Raw genomic sequence first — 16,722 nt, forward strand, 5'->3', positions numbered from 1 at the left:
TCTTTGACTATTATGGAGTTTATGACTTATGTCTTATGAGTTTTCATTAGTTTGTTTAAATTTCTTTTGTCTTTTACTACCAAATCAATGTCTATTTAACTATTTATACATTAGGGTCGGCGACCGTACACTGTCAATCAAGGGTGCAAACCCAAAACACCACTTTGAGTTTTTTTTTTTTGTGGCAATATGAAGGTTTAAATGTATTAATTAGCTTAAATAAGGGTGTCCATGAAGTATCAACCCTTGATATGGCCAAAAACCCATCGAGATGGACTACCGAAATATGGCAGAAAAAAATGCAGTATTTCAGCGAAATTTCGGGATATTTCGGTAGGCCCGAGATACCGATATATTGCGAAATCTTATACTATGGTCCCATTAAAGTGGCCCATTACAAAGTAAACTCATGGGATTAAAGGCCTAACACATACATAACCCAGCCCAAAGCTTATTTTCAATAAAATAAGCCATTTAAGTGACTTATCTGCATCAAGAGGCTGTTTCCAAGTTTTGAACCTGCAACCAACAGGTTACAATAGAGCAATGTAACCATTGCACCAAGGCTCACCCACTAGTTTAAAATTGTCATCCATTTATCACAACTTTAAATTGCCAACAACCAACCGCAACCTAATTCAAAATCTTCTATAGAACCCTTTCCAACAACTGTTTCAGAAAACCTCATCAGTTTCTGAATGAGCCAGTTCATTTGATTACAACAAGAGGATACAGAAAGTGTCTTTAAAAATGCCATAAAATGACTTTAAAAAAAATAAATTCTGATATGCAAAGTTGCAAGCCACTTATCATTTGAATGCTTCATTTCTTAAGAGGATGCATGTGTTGAAAGATGCTACACAACTCCAATGATTGTTTAGACAACCAAGACCATAGACACAACCTATGCAGAATTCAATGATTTCAGAAGGTAACAATTTTCCACACAGAGAACAAAGTAAGATTAGACATACAGAATAAGCTCATTTCTTGGACAGAAGTTTCTTGGGAAGCATCTCACAGCGGTTGTTTTGACCAGGAAAATCCTAGCACCACGCTCCTGTAAAGTACCTCCACGTTTCAATCCATATTTTTGCTACTCCACTAAGCTCTCAATGCCAAGAGCCTAATGAGAATAGAAATGCATATTAGTAGAGGCAAAGGAGCAATAATAATAGCAGCAACAATGGACCGTGTACATTACCGCAATTACAAATTCAACTACAGCAACAATTGCCTAAATTAACTAATTAATGGTCATCTTCAATTATTTCACTACGTATGGACTAACATATAGCTTCCAGTCCACTAGCCATGGATCTCAGTGAAACATCCCCAAAGCGAAAGCATGCCAAATCCATTACCTAATTAGAGAAAATTTCCCTTAAATTATGTACACTACTTTTTCGCGCTGGAAATATCCATTTCTTCCCCCCGTATGTAGCACCATAACATTAAGAGTTAGATACACCTCCTACCAACAAGTATGATATGATGGAAGACATTATAACTACCACCACGGCAATCACAGTTATTATTCTTGCTTTCGACCAGAACTTATTCTTTGTAATTAGTTCAAGCATTTTAGTCTTTTCCAAAAAGTCTTTTCTGGAAATAATAGTTATTTTCAATTTTCTTTTTCTGTTTCCAGGTATAAGTAGTGGACTAATAATTATGTCAGGACATTTATGAGAGGAATATGCCGTATGTTTCCTCTTAATGTCAAATTGTCAATGAAATCTCAGTGTTTAGTTGCTTTCATGTCACTGCAATGCGAACAGATAGTGCAAAAAGATGGACCCGCAGAGCCACAAGTGGATTCCTATCTCTTCTGTTCTTCATTTTTCATCTATTGTAGTCCGCAATTACCAAAATTTGCTTACGCATATCAAAACCTACCTTCAGCAGCCACCTTAATTTCAACCAAGCAGGTAAACACTTCCTAATCCTAAACTTAATTCATGGTTTCATACTCTCATCAAACAGCCACTCCAGAAATTCCCTCTTACATCATCCATTTTAATTCCACAACAATTTTACCCTTCCCACCTAGTTACCCAGAAACTAAGGGTGTCAATTGGTACGGTATCGGTAATACGGTACGGTTTCGGTAAAGTATAAAAAACAGGTACCAGATACTGTTACGTACCATACCGTATGATATCTAGATTTCTAATACCGATACTGTACCGATTCGGTACAATTTTGGTATGGTATATATACGGTATAGACTTTGGCATAAATTTGGTACAAAAAACGGTATTAGGAAACGGTACTCTTCTTTCTATTTCTAAACTCTGTTCTTGCTTCTTACACAACATTCAACGACCTTTCTAGCTGCACACCACATGGATGTAGATAGTTTTAATTTCAGTCCATGATGACTAGTTCATGTCAAGAAAGTTGGATGGATCAATGGTATGCCGCTCCGGAAACCAAAATTTATTGGGTGTTTCATGAGTCTCATGACTACTCTTTATGCTCTCTCAATCCTCTTATCCAGCTTGTTCTGCAGAGCATTCAATTGTCTTTCTAATTGCAAAACACAGGTATTAAAACTGAGATCCACCATAGCTAGAAACGCTGATGATATCAACGGAAGCCCAAAATCGGAGAAATGGAACTGAGCTTAACCACAACTTGGACCGATCAAAGCTTCAACTGTTGGAAAAAGAAATTATCTTAGTGGGACTGTGGCAGCGGGAGAGATCAAAGAGAGAGAGAGAGAGAGGAAAAGGGCATTAGGGGTTTTCAATTTTAGTGTTGCGACTTAGCCTAGTGGAAGAGAACTCAAACTCGTTAGGTGTTTGCATTGTGCACAGCTGTCTGCTATCAGCCGCAGAGTCAGTCACAACAAAGAAGAGGAACAACTAAGCTCTAGGTTAGGAAAGGACGCAAGGTATTAAGGTTTTCAACTTTAATTTTGCAACTTTTGCTTGTTTACCCATATTCGGTATCGGTATATACCGAACGGTTTCAGTATAGAAACCAATACCATACCGTACCGAGGCCAATACCGTTTTCCCATACCGAACCGTACCAAATTTGTAACGGTACAGTTTAGTACGGCTTTATGCAGTCGATTTCGGTTCCAAATTGACAACCTTACCAGAAACCTAAGCCCATTGTGCATTTGTGCCCATAATTCTCATGATTGAACAGTCCTAATCCTTTGTAGTAAACCCTAACGGGTTTGATCGATTGGCAAGGGACTGTGCCTGCCGGGGGGTGGGGGTGGGGTGAGCTTTTCTGTGGTAGCAACAGACCATATTCTACAACCAACTTCCATCCCATATCCTCCCATAAGGCCCCAGTGGCTTCAGTGTGCAGCTATCCTTTTGCATCAGGATGGCAATCCATAGGGTTACAATACCAATATCCCTTTAATTGTTAAATTGAGTTTCTCCAGATTGATAAAATTCCTAAGTCTTAGAATTGAAACTAAGGAAAATTTTTCTATCTGTGAAAGATTAATGGAAAGCAATACAATTGTAATAATGAATGGATAAATTTTGGACATTAGCATGAAGCAATCAACAAACAGTAACATCTCAAACAGCAGCAACCAATCCAACAGAAACAAAATAAATACGGATCAAAGGTAAAATTACCTCCACCTCAGCAGCAAAGTTGAACTCCTCAAAATTCAATGGTTTCTTCATATCTGAAATGTTTGCATCTTCAATAACTATATCATGATATTCCAGTTTCGGCTCAACAGCATCATTTGGTTTGGCAGCAATAGCTCCGCCGTCAGAACCCTTCGACTCTTCCAAACCGGTTCCGCTGGTAGCCTGACCAACTTGTTCTTCATGATTCCCAGATTCGGGTTCAATAGGACCGGTTCCTCCAGCTTGAACAGCTTCAATTCCAGAAGCTGCCCCCGCCTCCAAATCAGAGATACCAGGGCGCAGGGCTTGAAACATAGTCTTTTTGCGGATTCCCAATTCAGAATCAACAGAGACCTCCGCTTCAGCATGAACTGCTTTACTTCTTGTAGCTTCCTCCAATTCAAAACCCCTTCTACCCGCAACATCGTTTTCTTCCTCAAAGTTGCTTTCTGTAGAACCTCCACCAGAAGACCCACATTTTCGGCCTGCGCATCAGAAACCGAATCCGGATTCGAACTCCTGTCATTCAGAATAACAGATATTTTCATCATCATCGCTGTCAGCCTCATCGTCCTCATCAGTATCGCTCTCATCAAGCTTTCGCTTCCCAGTCCAACGAAATTAACCAATTAACCATCAAAATCATACCAAAATAAAAAGCGCATTCAAGAAAAGGAACAGGGAAGGAGCAGAAGAGGAGGGCACTGGAAGACGAAAGTGGAATCTTGGTAACCTAAAATCTTACCATATCTTTAACCGCTTTCACTCGCGCTCGTTATCAGCTGTAATCTTACGCTTCAATCATTCGTGAAGACTGAACGCTTCCTTCACCGCCGCTTCAACCACTTCCCTGTACTTCTCGGAATCACCGGACGTCGACTTCTTCGCTGCTTTGGCCCGCTTCTTAAGGAAATCCTCAGCAACCTTCTCCAAATTTCCTCTCCTCGGCCCCGGCTTTCCACTCCTCCAATTTCTTCACCACATTAACATGTCGAAGCCTTCGACCGCTCCTATCTCCGCTCACATCGAAGTTGTTGGTCTTCTCCTGCTCCAAATTTGTGGCAGCGCCTCTGAGGAGGGATCCAAACCTTCCTTTCCCAACATAAGACGGTGCAGGAGATGTACAGAGTGACAAAAATACATCCTCATGAGGCTGTAATTAGGGTTTCTTCGTGGATATCTCGACAACCGGTACACAATCGTTGGTACTGTGGACGAATCCTGATTAGCTCGTAGAGCTGTGTCTTTAGGGCTTTGCCTGAGATGACTAACATTTGAAAGACCGCCATTGATGAAAATTGAAAACTTTGGAGCGCTCAAAGGAATCTGTAGATCGAGTTGGGACGTAGTCGCGTGGGTGAGGACCAGTACATTATGTACATATAGAATAGGATCGACCGGCCGGTTCTTTAGGACCGGCTTCTCAGACCGGTTCAAGTATCACGATGTGACATGTGTCGATTTATAAACAATCTGATTTGCCACTGGATGGATTCAAATAGGATCAGATGGTCATAAGATGTTTGTTTCAGTACAACTCAAACCGGCTTAATCCGATCCAATATGGTTCAACCCAATGTCCGCCGTCGTCACCATGGTTTCCCCCAAGTGGTAATAATTTCATTAAATTTGCCTTATTCAGATAAAGAGAAGTCACTTCTACGCCACCGGCGAAACAAAACAAATTCTCGTTTTATCCTCTGCTTCTCTCCCTTTCTCCCAGTTTCGTGTCTCTTCAATTTACAAGCAAATCGCTCATACGGAGACCAGAAACGTTGGAAAGTGGAGAAGCAGATGAAGGACGATCCATCTGATAAAAGCAGGGGTTTCCCGGTCGATCCGAATCTCCCTAGATGGGTATGTCAGAACTGTCGTCACGCCCTCTGCGTCGTAGGTGTAGATTCATACGCCGACAAGTTCTTCAACGACTCTTCTCGTTCTGGTTCGGCTTTCTCCTGTCTTTATCGTTCTTACTTTACTTTCTAGTTGATTAAAATCTTCCTGTGCTTCTCGCAATGGCTAATTTAATTGTTGACTTCTTTAAATTTTCGAGTTTCAAATTTGTTTCAGGCATTTCTTTGTTGATCATTTGGCCTATGGAATTGATACGGGAATTTTACTAGTAATTAATATTCTTTGATGGGCAGACCTCTTCGTCAAGTAGTTGGAATCCTTGAAACGGTTAATTTTTATTGAAGTTTAGTATCCCATAGTACCAGGCGACTTTTGAATTCCTTTTTGGGGGTTATTTGAGTCGAAATATCTTGTTGTAATTTAATTGGTTTAGGCAACTGGTTTACAAACGCTTTTCTTCTGAAATTTTCACTGGAACCGTATGATATAGCTTGCTGGTCAAGTGTTTCTTCAACTTTTTCAATCGCTGAAAGGAAAGAGAAATAAATGTTTCAATGTGTGGTTAAACTCTCTACCCAAAAAAAAATTATATGTGTGTTTAAACTACTCTTTACAATTTTAATCAACTATACAGCTACCCTGTAAACTTTACTTCTTGTGTTCTGCGTATCAGAAACATATAACTAGCTTTTTCTCTTTCTCGGAGCAGGGACCTGAATCCTTCCCCCAAAGCCTGTTTTGGTACCTCACTTGAATTAAACCTTGCAATGCGCAACTCTATACAAAGCCTGCCAGTCTTCAACTTTAAACATGGCCTTGAACATTTTTACTTTGGATGAAGTCTTTCATTTTCTTTTTTAATTCAGTGCACTTGGGACAAATATTTGCAGGGATGCAGGGCTCCTCAGTCCATGGGATGGGGAGTGTGTCAGGTTCAACCCCCATGGACAATTCATTTGTTGTGTTGCCAAAGCAAAGAAGCCAGGCACAAGGGATACCTCCTCGTCCTCGCAGTGGCACCTCACAGCCTGATTCTGGGAGGACCATGGAAGAATCATTTGTGGTGTTGCCTCCAGCTGCTGCTTCCATGTACAAGTCTGAATCCACATCTGATGGAATTGGGACCCATTTACCATCACATTATGGAGTCTCCAATAGCCCCTTGCAGCCAAACAATTCTGGGTTTCACTCGAGCATAACTGTCTTGAAGCGTGCATTTGAAATTGCCACCACCCAAACACAGGTATATTTTTAACTTATGCACACACACTTCTGTCAGCTTTCTTTGGTGATCTTTTGATCTTTGAAAGTTAGATTTTCTTCTTAATAATATTGAGCAACACTAATTTTTTACATCCCTCTCTCTATCTCTCTCTATCTCTCTTAGGTTGAGCAACCTTTATGCCTGGAGTGTATGCGAGTGCTGTCTGATAAACTTGACAAAGAGGTGGAAGATGTGAACAGGGATATCAAAGCATATGAAGCCTGCCTTCAACGCCTGGAGGGGGAGGCCCGTGATGTTCTTAGCGAGGCTGATTTTCTCCGGGAGAAGTTGAAGGTTTTTATTTGACTATCCATAATCCATTTGCCATGAACCTTCCTTTTTTTCATTTTTGTGGAAGATTGATTAGGTACCACTTATGGGATCAAATATCCTTGTTTAGATGGTATATGGTAACTTTTTACATAATCTTCAGAACCTTTTGAACCAGACACTTTGATTCGTATAAGAAAGGATTCATGCCAACATTATGGGTTTTATTAATCCTTATGTGAGGAATGCTGTATTGGATTATGATTTTCTGAAATATGCCAAACCTATGAGATTGGAATATCGCTGTCTGCCTTGATTCTATCAGGGAATTCTGCATGAGACTAAGACACAAACTGTGTAAAATAATACTCATATTGGGAAACTACACCATAAAGCTATACTTGAATCTGAATATTGACTAAGGTTTTGGGCAAATCAGAAGATCTGAGCTGCAAGACCGTGTTCTCTGATATTTATGTTTAAATCATGTTTAGAATTAGAAAGTAGTATGAACTGAAAATGACCTAGATCTATTTCTGCACTTGAATGTTAAAAATTTTGTTTGTTTAACTCTTGATGCTGTTTTAAGGTTGAAGAAGAAGAGAGAAGACTTGAAGCAGCAATTGAAGAAACTGAGAAACAATGTGCAGAAGTAAATGCCGAGCTGAATGATCTAGAATTGAAATCCAAGCGCTTTACAGAATTAGAGGAACGGTAAGTTTGAGGACTTCTTCTTGTCATTGATAGTGCTTTCCAGGTAGGGAATGGTTCAGATAACATTTTTCTCAAGTTTGCATTTCATAATTATCTTTATTGGGAGGGATGCTATTTATTTAACTGTCCGGATTGTTGCTTTGGATGTATCTCAGGTATTGGCATGAGTTCAACAATTTTCAGTTTCAGTTAACTTCGCATCAGGTATGTTGAAAGTAGTATTTTGTTTTATCATCACTTGTTATCAGCATCATTACAAAATTTGATTACTTTATAGAAGAACTGTGGGCAAACAAAGAAAGGAAGCAATTGTGGGGAGAGAATACTCCTGGAGGGAAATATAAAGGATGACCTCTTCTGTTCATGCATTTGAGTTCATTAAGGATTAATTATAATTTTCATGTGCAGTTCTCAGACTCTTGGTAAGAATAAAATGTTCCTTCCTAATCCTGTGAGGTTTAGCATTATTGATAGCCACTGTGATACGGGAATGTATATTTCTTCTTAAAATTTTGATTTACATAGAGTATGCCATTTATATTGGTTTTTCTTTTATTTTCTCCCCCCCCCCCCCCGGGTCCTCCCAAGGAAAAAAAAATCTTTCAAGCATTTACATTGAGGATGTTTCCAATTGACAGGAGGAGAGAGATTCTATTTTGGCTAAGATTGAAGTCTCACTAGCACATTTGGAACTGTTGAAGCGCACCAATGTCCTTAATGATGCATTCCCTATATGGCACGATGGTGAATTTGGAACCATTAACAATTTTCGACTTGGTCGCCTTCCTAAAATACTGGTATGCTTTTTCAAAAGTAGGCTATCTGGGGAATTGATATTGAGGAATGCTTCTGTTAGATGGACCAAAGCCCTTTTCTTTGCTTTGTTACTGTTAGACGTGGTACATCTGCTTGACAGCTGCAAACACATTTTTTGGGTTCCATCTAGGAGATATTATATGCTAGGATCTTAGAAGATGGTGATAACCATCCAATCCGTGGAAATTCTTGTTTGAACAACCAAGCGCAAAACAGAAACTATCTTCTCAAGTAAAAACTGAATTTGATTGCTGAGCTTAAGAAGCACCAATAAGATAGGACAACTTGAAGAAATTTATTGCAAGAACATTATTTTTATAGTGCTTTCCAAAAAAAATTTATTGAAAACATGAGTCCTTTACCTCTGTTATCAGTCTCAAAGCCTATATGTAGGCTTAAACTGAATATTCAACTGAGAATCAATGAAAATCTGAGATTTCTATCCCTAGATAATGAAATCTTTGACATTCTTATTTGGGAAAATTACAGGATTACTCACTTTTGAGTTTCCTTTTACAAAATTAACCACTGTATGTTTCACTTAACAAAACTAACCATTACAGTGTCTCTCCCTCCCTTACTTTATTGACATTTTTACGTCTACCCATCTTCCCGCCCATCCCTTCCCTGCAACCACATCACCTGGCACGGCTCATTACCCATCTTCAGCCTTCCTTTGAGCACTGCAAACCCACCTCTCACCAGCTGAATCTCTGATGCGAGGCCCCCACACCAGAACTTCCACCGCGAGGCTCCTGCACCCCTTGAAAACCCACTTCCAGCGCCTTGAATCCCCTGTTGCCAAAATCCTGTGATCATCACAGCTGGAGCAAATGTCCCGGGATTGAGTTCTGACCATAAAATGCAACTATCTTGCTTGGATGGAGGAGCATTCAATACTATCGAGGTTGGACGGAAGCACCTCTTATCGATTGGGAGTGAGTTGTGAATTCTGGTGATAAGCTTGTGATGTTTGATCTAAGTTATTCGGAATAAAAATCCATATAGATTTGTTGGCTTTTTCAATCACGTTCTTGTCAGGAAGAGCAGCTCCTAATTCCCATCGTTCCAAAACGAGATGGGAATCCAAACAGAAAACTGTGAGCTTCAAAAAGTTTTCCAAGGCTTATAACTGGGGCATCCTCTGCTTTTGATGGAGCCTTCAACTTCTCCGATACTTTGCTCCAGTGAGAAACAAAGGCGCTACGGACGGCGCATGGGAGCAGGTTATCATCGGACGTTAGCTTTGTTATGCAAATGCTGACAAGGAGAGGTGGAATGGTCCACTGAATTTTTTTTCAATTCCAGTAAAATTGCCCTATTTGCACATGCGACCCCAAGTTATACAACTATCGGACTTCTGTCCAGGGTGAAAATTGGGCGAAATTGCAGGACACTGGTTCCTCATAGGAGCGGCAAGGCAGGGGAGTGTTGTTGCCTCGGAGGTGGGTGTATGCGACAGAGGGAATAGGGTGGGGTGGGGAAAGACAGAGGTGGTGGGGCAGGGCTGTGTGTGTGTGTGTGTGTGAGAGAGAGAGAGAGAGAGATTGCAGGGTGGGGGTCGCTGGGTTCTGGCGTAGCAATGGGTGGGTGGGAGCGTGTGGGTGCACAGGCATGATGGGTGGGGTGGCAGAGGAAGAGGAAAAAGAACAAGAAGAGGCAGCAGCAGCAGCAGAAAAGGGGGTAGGAGGTGAAGAGCGGCTGGTTTAAGAATGGTAGTGATCGGAGAAGAAAAAGTGAGGGTAAAATTGTTAAAAATGATCCTTAATTGAGGGAAGAACACTGTTTTGGTTAATTTTGTAAACCTAAACCTAAAACAATGTACTTTTGTTACTTGAAACAATGAGTGGATCGTTTTGTAAAAGCAAACCTGACTTAGTTTAATCTTGTAATTTTTCCTTCTTATTTTCATACATAGACAGATATCCTAGATTAGTGAGATCCTTACAGATTAGTAGCAGCTTCCTAGTTGGTTATCTTTTTTGTTCAATTATCTTCTAATTGACCAAGATCCTGAATCCATCTATTTTTATACGGGGTATGATAAGGTGTGAAGTGAGGGCTTGCTGATTGGGTAATCCCATGTGGCTTACTAAAAAGGCCATACCCAGTGCACAAGGCTCCCACGTTTAGCAGGGTCTGGGGAGGGTCAAATTTACGCAGCCTTACCCCTGTTTCCACAGAGGCCGTATCCCATGTGGCTTACTATTTTCATTAATTGCTATGCATTATTAGTCTTCAGGTTGGGCATATTATATGATAGAAGTGGTCAAGTTGCGACTTTTGAATATTTGATATGATAAATGGTAAGTCCTAGTGCTCCATGCTTGCAACAGGTTTTGTGCCAGACTTGAGAGGAGCTGTTCCTGTCCTAACATTATGGCACGACCATTCCTCAATAAAAATTTGTGATACCCAAATAGTTGGAAATGGGCCATATGGCTTCTTGATATTTATGATATTTTTTGTGAGAAGTTAACAATATGAATCATTACCTAACATGTTTTCCTTGGGCATGCTGTTTGAAATTGAAATTTTAGGTTGAGTGGGATGAGATAAATGCTGCTTGGGGTCAGGCGTGCCTTCTCCTCCATACGATGGCTCAATATTTCAGGCCAAAATTCCCGTATCCTTCTATTGATTTTTTTTTAAAAGAATATTTTAGCATTATCGTCATCATCATTGTTTTATGTTTCTAGTTAATCGTATTATTTTTGAAGGGATGTCAATGGTGCAGATTAAAGCAGGCCAGCAGGTGCCAGGTTTCCACCCTGCCTACCTGCCCTGGTTACCTTGTGAAATTAGGGAGTTCCATGCATATTGTGTGGGCTGGTCGGGCATGGAACAAAATTAAATAACTATATCCTCAATAAACCCAAAAAAAAATAATAATGCATATCCAACTCGTTGTTGGTCCACATCCCCCTTGGTGGTGGATGAACCGATGTCAACGAACACAAGCTCAGTATGCCCAAGTTGATTGAGAAGATCATGCCTCTTTAAGTCACAATGAGATACATGAATTGGATAATTGATGTACTGATCGTAATTGTGCTGCGAGCTCTGTGGTTTGCATGGTAGTATTGTAACTTTAGTATCTTTATGTAGCTCCACAAACCATCTCCATTGGGATCTTGCTACTACAATGAGATTTTTCAGAATCCAATGCCTAACAATTGAGGAACCTTGGGTCCTAGTGCCTGGCAGCATTTTATAATTACTTTTCCTTATAAAATCTCAGTAAGTTACTATAAAAGTCAAGAGAAATGGATCCAGGTAGTCTAAGTAACAAAACGTACCTTTCCTTGGAAGATGCAGTATTATTAAGGTGGGTGGCTTTGTGCCTTTCTGCACTTTTTGCACATCATTGGCTTCTTTCTTGTGCTTGTGATCCTTTGTGGAATTTTATGGTTGGACTACTCTGTACGAGCAAATGAATTGCAGGCTCTGTTTGTTCAACCATTGTAAAGTTGGTGCTTGAGCATGGAACATGCTCTTTGCCCATCAGATATACTATAGAGCTAACACTTTGTTAAATTGCATGCTGATTACTAGCTTTGTTCTGGTTGATTGCTTGTAATTTTTGTTAACATGAAATGTGAGAAGTCTACACGTAGTTGTTCTGCCTAATATATAGTGCCTTGCCTAGCTCCATCCCTTGCTAGCTTGTCCTCCAACTTAAACATATTTGCATGACCTAGGTCTCATTCTTACATCAACTAAAATTTCAATAATTGTGGAATATCCTGAATTTTTTTTTCCAGATATCGAATAAAAATTCTTCCTATGGGAAGTTATCCTCGAATTATGGACAGCAACAATAACACTTATGAGCTGTAAGTATGGAGAATCCCCTTGATTGGATTGTTACAACTTTACAAGATTCATGTGAAAGATATTAATGTACTTGTTGAATTATGTATCAATGATTAACCAATAAACAGGTAGTATGCATACTGCACACAGAAAAAGATATTAAGGGGGATTGGACCTGCCATTTGAAGGGTTCATTGAGGAGATCACTAATAATTGTATTTGTGAGTGAGAACAATCAAATGGTCAGGCATGCCTTGGTAAGACTATCAAATGTGATGGTCTGAGCTCCCTAGCGTGCAGAATGTATGGCATTGGCCGTTTCTGGGTCATTGTTTTGATCTAATCAGAGCCAGGCTTCATCCTCTCCCCCCTACCTAGGCCGCCGTCTGTCATTTGATTTCTATGCGCATTGTTTCTTCGTCAAGTTCTTCCACACTGATTTGGGATAATTTTCTCTGCCCCAGGTTTGGTCCTGTCAACTTATTTTGGAGCACTCGCTATGACAAAGCGATGACTCTATTTCTGACATGTTTGAAGGACTTTGCGGAGTTTGCATATTCTAAGGATCAAGAGAACAACATACCTCCAGAAAAATGTTTCAAGCTACCATATAAGTAAGCATTCTGTTGATTCGTGCAACAGTATCTCAATTCTACTGGTAGTCTCTATATCTTCCTTGTTCGTGAGTGTGTGACATTCGTCTTATTATCTAGGAATCAATCATGTTATATATTTATCAATTTAACGTCAAGCATCAAACTATTAGGCGGAGTTGGAAAACAGTAATTGTGAAGGGAAAAAAAATCTAGGATGTTTGGTCCATCAAGAGTGAAAACACATAGAACCGCCTCTTTATGTGAGTTTGTATACTGTGTTACTTTCCTGGTCTAACTTTCTTGCACACAGCCATAACTTTTTTCCCTTTCTTTTTTTTGTATGTGTGTGTGGGGGGGGGGGGGGGTTGAGTGATGCAGTTAGATGTTGGATTCATTAGGGATTATTTGTAATTGTTTTATTCATGTTAAGAGTCTTAGAAAGGTAAGAGTCCAATTAGAGTTGAATTTGTTTTTCAGTTTTAGAATTACGATAGAATTAGAGTTTGTTTCAATTGAGTCCAAGATAAAGTCGATTTCTAATTTAGACTTCGACAAGGATTATGGTTGTTGAGTCTTTATATACTCGAACCATCGTATTATTCAGATTAGATATTTGAATGAAAAGTGTTTTTGATTGAAACCGATGGCTGGCTGCACATACCTCTCTCTCTCTCTCGTCCCTCCTTTCCATTAAGCATTATCACCTTCTTCCTCCTGTATTTTCGTTATCCTTCAGTGGTATGTTCTGGGTGTATCTACAACCCCAGTCAGTGTGGTCAAACTCCTTTGTTAATCCATTTATTAATTCTGAGATTTTGGGTGAAGGAGGGTATATTCACCTGGACGATCAGAAACCCTAGGATTTTAGTTGCTGAAATCGATCCTACTTAGAGCACAAGTTTCGATTCCTGGCTGGACCTTCAACTACCGCTGATTTCAAGTTTCAGAATTTTGTAGTTCAAGAAACACTTGATTTTCACAACTGTAGTGGTTTGGATCGAACCAGCAGCCTAGGCGACAACAAATCTGGAGATTTCTAGCTTTTTGAGACAGATTCCAAAGACTGTAACTCGAGTTCTCCTCTTGTGCGATACCATACTCCTTGGCTCCAAACTCCAAAGGTTGAAGAAATCCTTCAATCGTGAGTTATGTTTTAATCCTTTTTCTGACTTCCCATATTTGTCCCTCTCTACTTCTATTATTCACATATATCCTTATTTTGTTTTTACTTCCAATCTGTCCCCATATAAAAAAAATATGGAGACCTTTTTGTCCTAATCCTCAACCACCTTCCTAAGTAACCCTTGAAAATACTGATTATTTACAATTGTGCCACTGCATCTTCAATTTGAGCTATCTATTATTCGGGTGGGCCCATAAGCAATCCAACTCGGGTTTCAGAACCCTGGATCCGCATCAGGGAGAGGAAGGGATTTCTAAGAGTGTTTAATGTTTACACTAGTGGGAATATACTTAAAACTTGTGTCTTTTTTCCTTTCTTGATTTATAAGTTTATTAGTTATGTAATGAGGTCTATCCTTGTCTGAAATTTTAGTTGAATGAGCTTTCGATTGGTCCAACCTTCAGGTTATATACATCTTCAGTGATCTTCTTCTCCCCTCTAAGTAGGACATTTATGATGGACTTGATGTCTATGATCCTCAGTGGACCCACTCCTTCATAACTAGATCTAGCTCACCAAGCCATCTGTTGATCATGCCGTTGGTGGGCCCACCTTTTAAACTCTGTGTAGACCAAACTTCTGAGAGGTTGGGTTTTTGATTGATACAGGCAGGATATGAGACACTGGTAAAAATATATAATAGAAAGTCATTGTGTGGTTATTACCTATTATGCTTGAATAAGCCAAGATGTCTAAATTCAATAAATGGTCCAAGTTTTTTCGATGAAACAAGAAATGGTGCAAGTTTTTATTTTTGAGAGGGTGGGGGGGGGGGGGTTGCGGGAATGGATTGGATTAAGGCAATTGCCACCTAGAAAGAAGGATTGCTGCTACCAAATATTATTAAAATATTTTGGATTTTATATATTTCTGACCATCTAGGATTCACCTTGTAGGATTGAGAATGATAGAGTGGAGAACTACACCATCACACAGAGTTTCAACAAGCAGGAGAATTGGACTAAAGCTTTAAAGTACACCCTCTGTAATCTGAAATGGGCGCTCTATTGGTTTGTTGGGAACACAAACTTTCAGCCTCTTTCTGCAATGGTCTCTTTGCATGCTGAGGTACCTGGAATAGGCTCTTTGTACACGAAACATGTTAAGGACTCTAAGTCTGATCCTTGAAATTGACTGAACCCATGAGATGGCGAGATATCTCCCCCCCTAACCCTCCCCCCCCCCCCCAAAAAAAAAGAAAAAAGAAAAGAAAAGATACGGTGAGATTATACATCCACATGCCAATATGTATATAGCAACATTCATGCAAGTCAATAGTCTGTGCATAGTCAGGAAGCTGTTTACTGTATATTATAACATTTTACACATCCATTTTTCTCAATCTCTCTTTCTGTTGCTTCGTTTTTTTTTTTTTTTGTTGGCCCGGGGGGGGGGGGGGTTCTTATGACACAAAATCTTGTCTCGGGGGCACTAACATCATTATCCACAAGTTTTATGGGCCTAGGGATGGCAATGGGTTAGTTTTCACTACCTTTTCAATCTATTGCAGGCTATAGTTAACTTGCCATGAGAAACATACATATGGCATCCTCATTTACAAGGTACCAGGGCAGATACTTGTGGGTTGAGAGGTACTGAGTGATGGCTAGCCAGGACTTTAAAATTCCATTCACAACCCCCACATGATATTGGTCATACAAGATCCAAACCAAGGTGGGTTGGGTAACCACTTTAATGTGCTCCATTGCCTTCTGTGTTCGGACCTTGGCAGGAGCTATTGTTACAAGGGCTTGTAAATTTTTTTGACATGTAGACTTGTATAGGAGACAACTACGCTTTCCTTTTATTACCATTGGGCAACAATTGAACTGTTAGCATGCTCTAAGAACTCCTATATAAAGTTACAAGTTGGTACTCAAATCATAAAGAAACATTTCCTCTATGGCTTGCAATCAGAATATTAGATGGATTGAAGTTTATCATATGGCTCACCTTATATGGGGGTTTTTTTTCCTTGGGTTTTCAGTGAGATCTCTGTTTCATAGTAAGGTTCAGTGACTGTTCAATGGGGGTTACAGATTGGTTTATTATGGTTTTTATGAGCCTTACGTTTCAGGTACCAGCCCATCCTGGATTCATGATGTATGATAAGGTAGACTGTTTCATGGTTTCAAGTTCCAGTTTCCTGATTGAAAGTTGCAGATTTCGTCTCAGGACATGATGTCAACCTGCCATTGCCCTTACCAGCTGCTCTTTCTTTCGTCTTCCCTCCTATAAAGCATCTATACTTCTTTATTCCATTTTCCATAGACATACAAAAGTAAGACAATTCATAAGATACCCTGAGAAATATACCATTCTTGGAAGAGTACTCTCAAATCCAAGTTGTTCTTGGCGTCCCAAGTTAGACTTCTCAAGGGCCAAGGCACATAAGAAACCCAGCCAAGAATTCCATGAAAATATGTTGGTGGCTTAGGTGAAAGGTTTACTTCACTTCCTTGTTGAAGTTAAATTTGATTTGCTTTCAAGTTTCAAAGCCCTCTTTTAAATTGTAGACTTTCAAGTTGGTTCACTTCAATGGTTGTGTTCGTGAGTAAAACATGATAGGTAAAGGGTGTCTCAACTTTCAAGCAAGCC

General features: G+C 39.8%; 2 protein-coding genes across 2 annotated transcripts; one reads left to right on the forward strand and one right to left on the reverse strand.

The window, feature by feature from the left end:
• Window positions 1–3,551: 3,551 nt before the first annotated feature.
• On the reverse strand, window positions 3,552–4,900 carry LOC122655934 (replication stress response regulator SDE2-like). The gene is given in 7 exon segments (XM_043850330.1): window positions 3,552–4,096; window positions 4,139–4,224; window positions 4,357–4,370; window positions 4,455–4,544; window positions 4,546–4,713; window positions 4,715–4,755; window positions 4,870–4,900. Coding segments are annotated over 7 exon segments (975 nt in total).
• A 415-nt stretch (window positions 4,901–5,315) lies between these two features.
• LOC122670863 (beclin-1-like protein) lies at window positions 5,316–15,292 on the forward strand. Its single transcript, XM_043867878.1, has 10 exons — window positions 5,316–5,553; window positions 6,356–6,708; window positions 6,853–7,023; window positions 7,589–7,713; window positions 7,869–7,917; window positions 8,352–8,510; window positions 11,070–11,155; window positions 12,294–12,365; window positions 12,810–12,959; window positions 15,021–15,292. The coding sequence occupies exons 1-10, from the start codon at window positions 5,406–5,408 to the stop codon at window positions 15,250–15,252; spliced, it is 1,545 nt and encodes a 514-aa protein (XP_043723813.1). The 5' UTR covers window positions 5,316–5,405; the 3' UTR covers window positions 15,253–15,292.
• The last annotated feature ends 1,430 nt before the right edge of the window (window positions 15,293–16,722 follow it).

This window comes from Telopea speciosissima, chromosome 1, assembly GCF_018873765.1.
Source record: "Telopea speciosissima isolate NSW1024214 ecotype Mountain lineage chromosome 1, Tspe_v1, whole genome shotgun sequence".
Classification (NCBI taxonomy): domain Eukaryota; kingdom Viridiplantae; phylum Streptophyta; class Magnoliopsida; order Proteales; family Proteaceae; genus Telopea; species Telopea speciosissima.

Bases quoted from the DNA above. Each gene is read 5' to 3' on its own strand.
- LOC122670863 (XM_043867878.1), top strand. From the start codon at position 5,406: ATGAAGGACGATCCATCTGATAAAAGCAGGGGTTTCCCGGTCGATCCG. The intron at 5,554-6,355 runs GTTCGGCTTTCT...AAATATTTGCAG, and splicing joins CAACGACTCTTCTCGTTCTG to GGATGCAGGGCTCCTCAGTC. The intron at 7,714-7,868 runs GTAAGTTTGAGG...GATGTATCTCAG, and splicing joins TTTACAGAATTAGAGGAACG to GTATTGGCATGAGTTCAACA.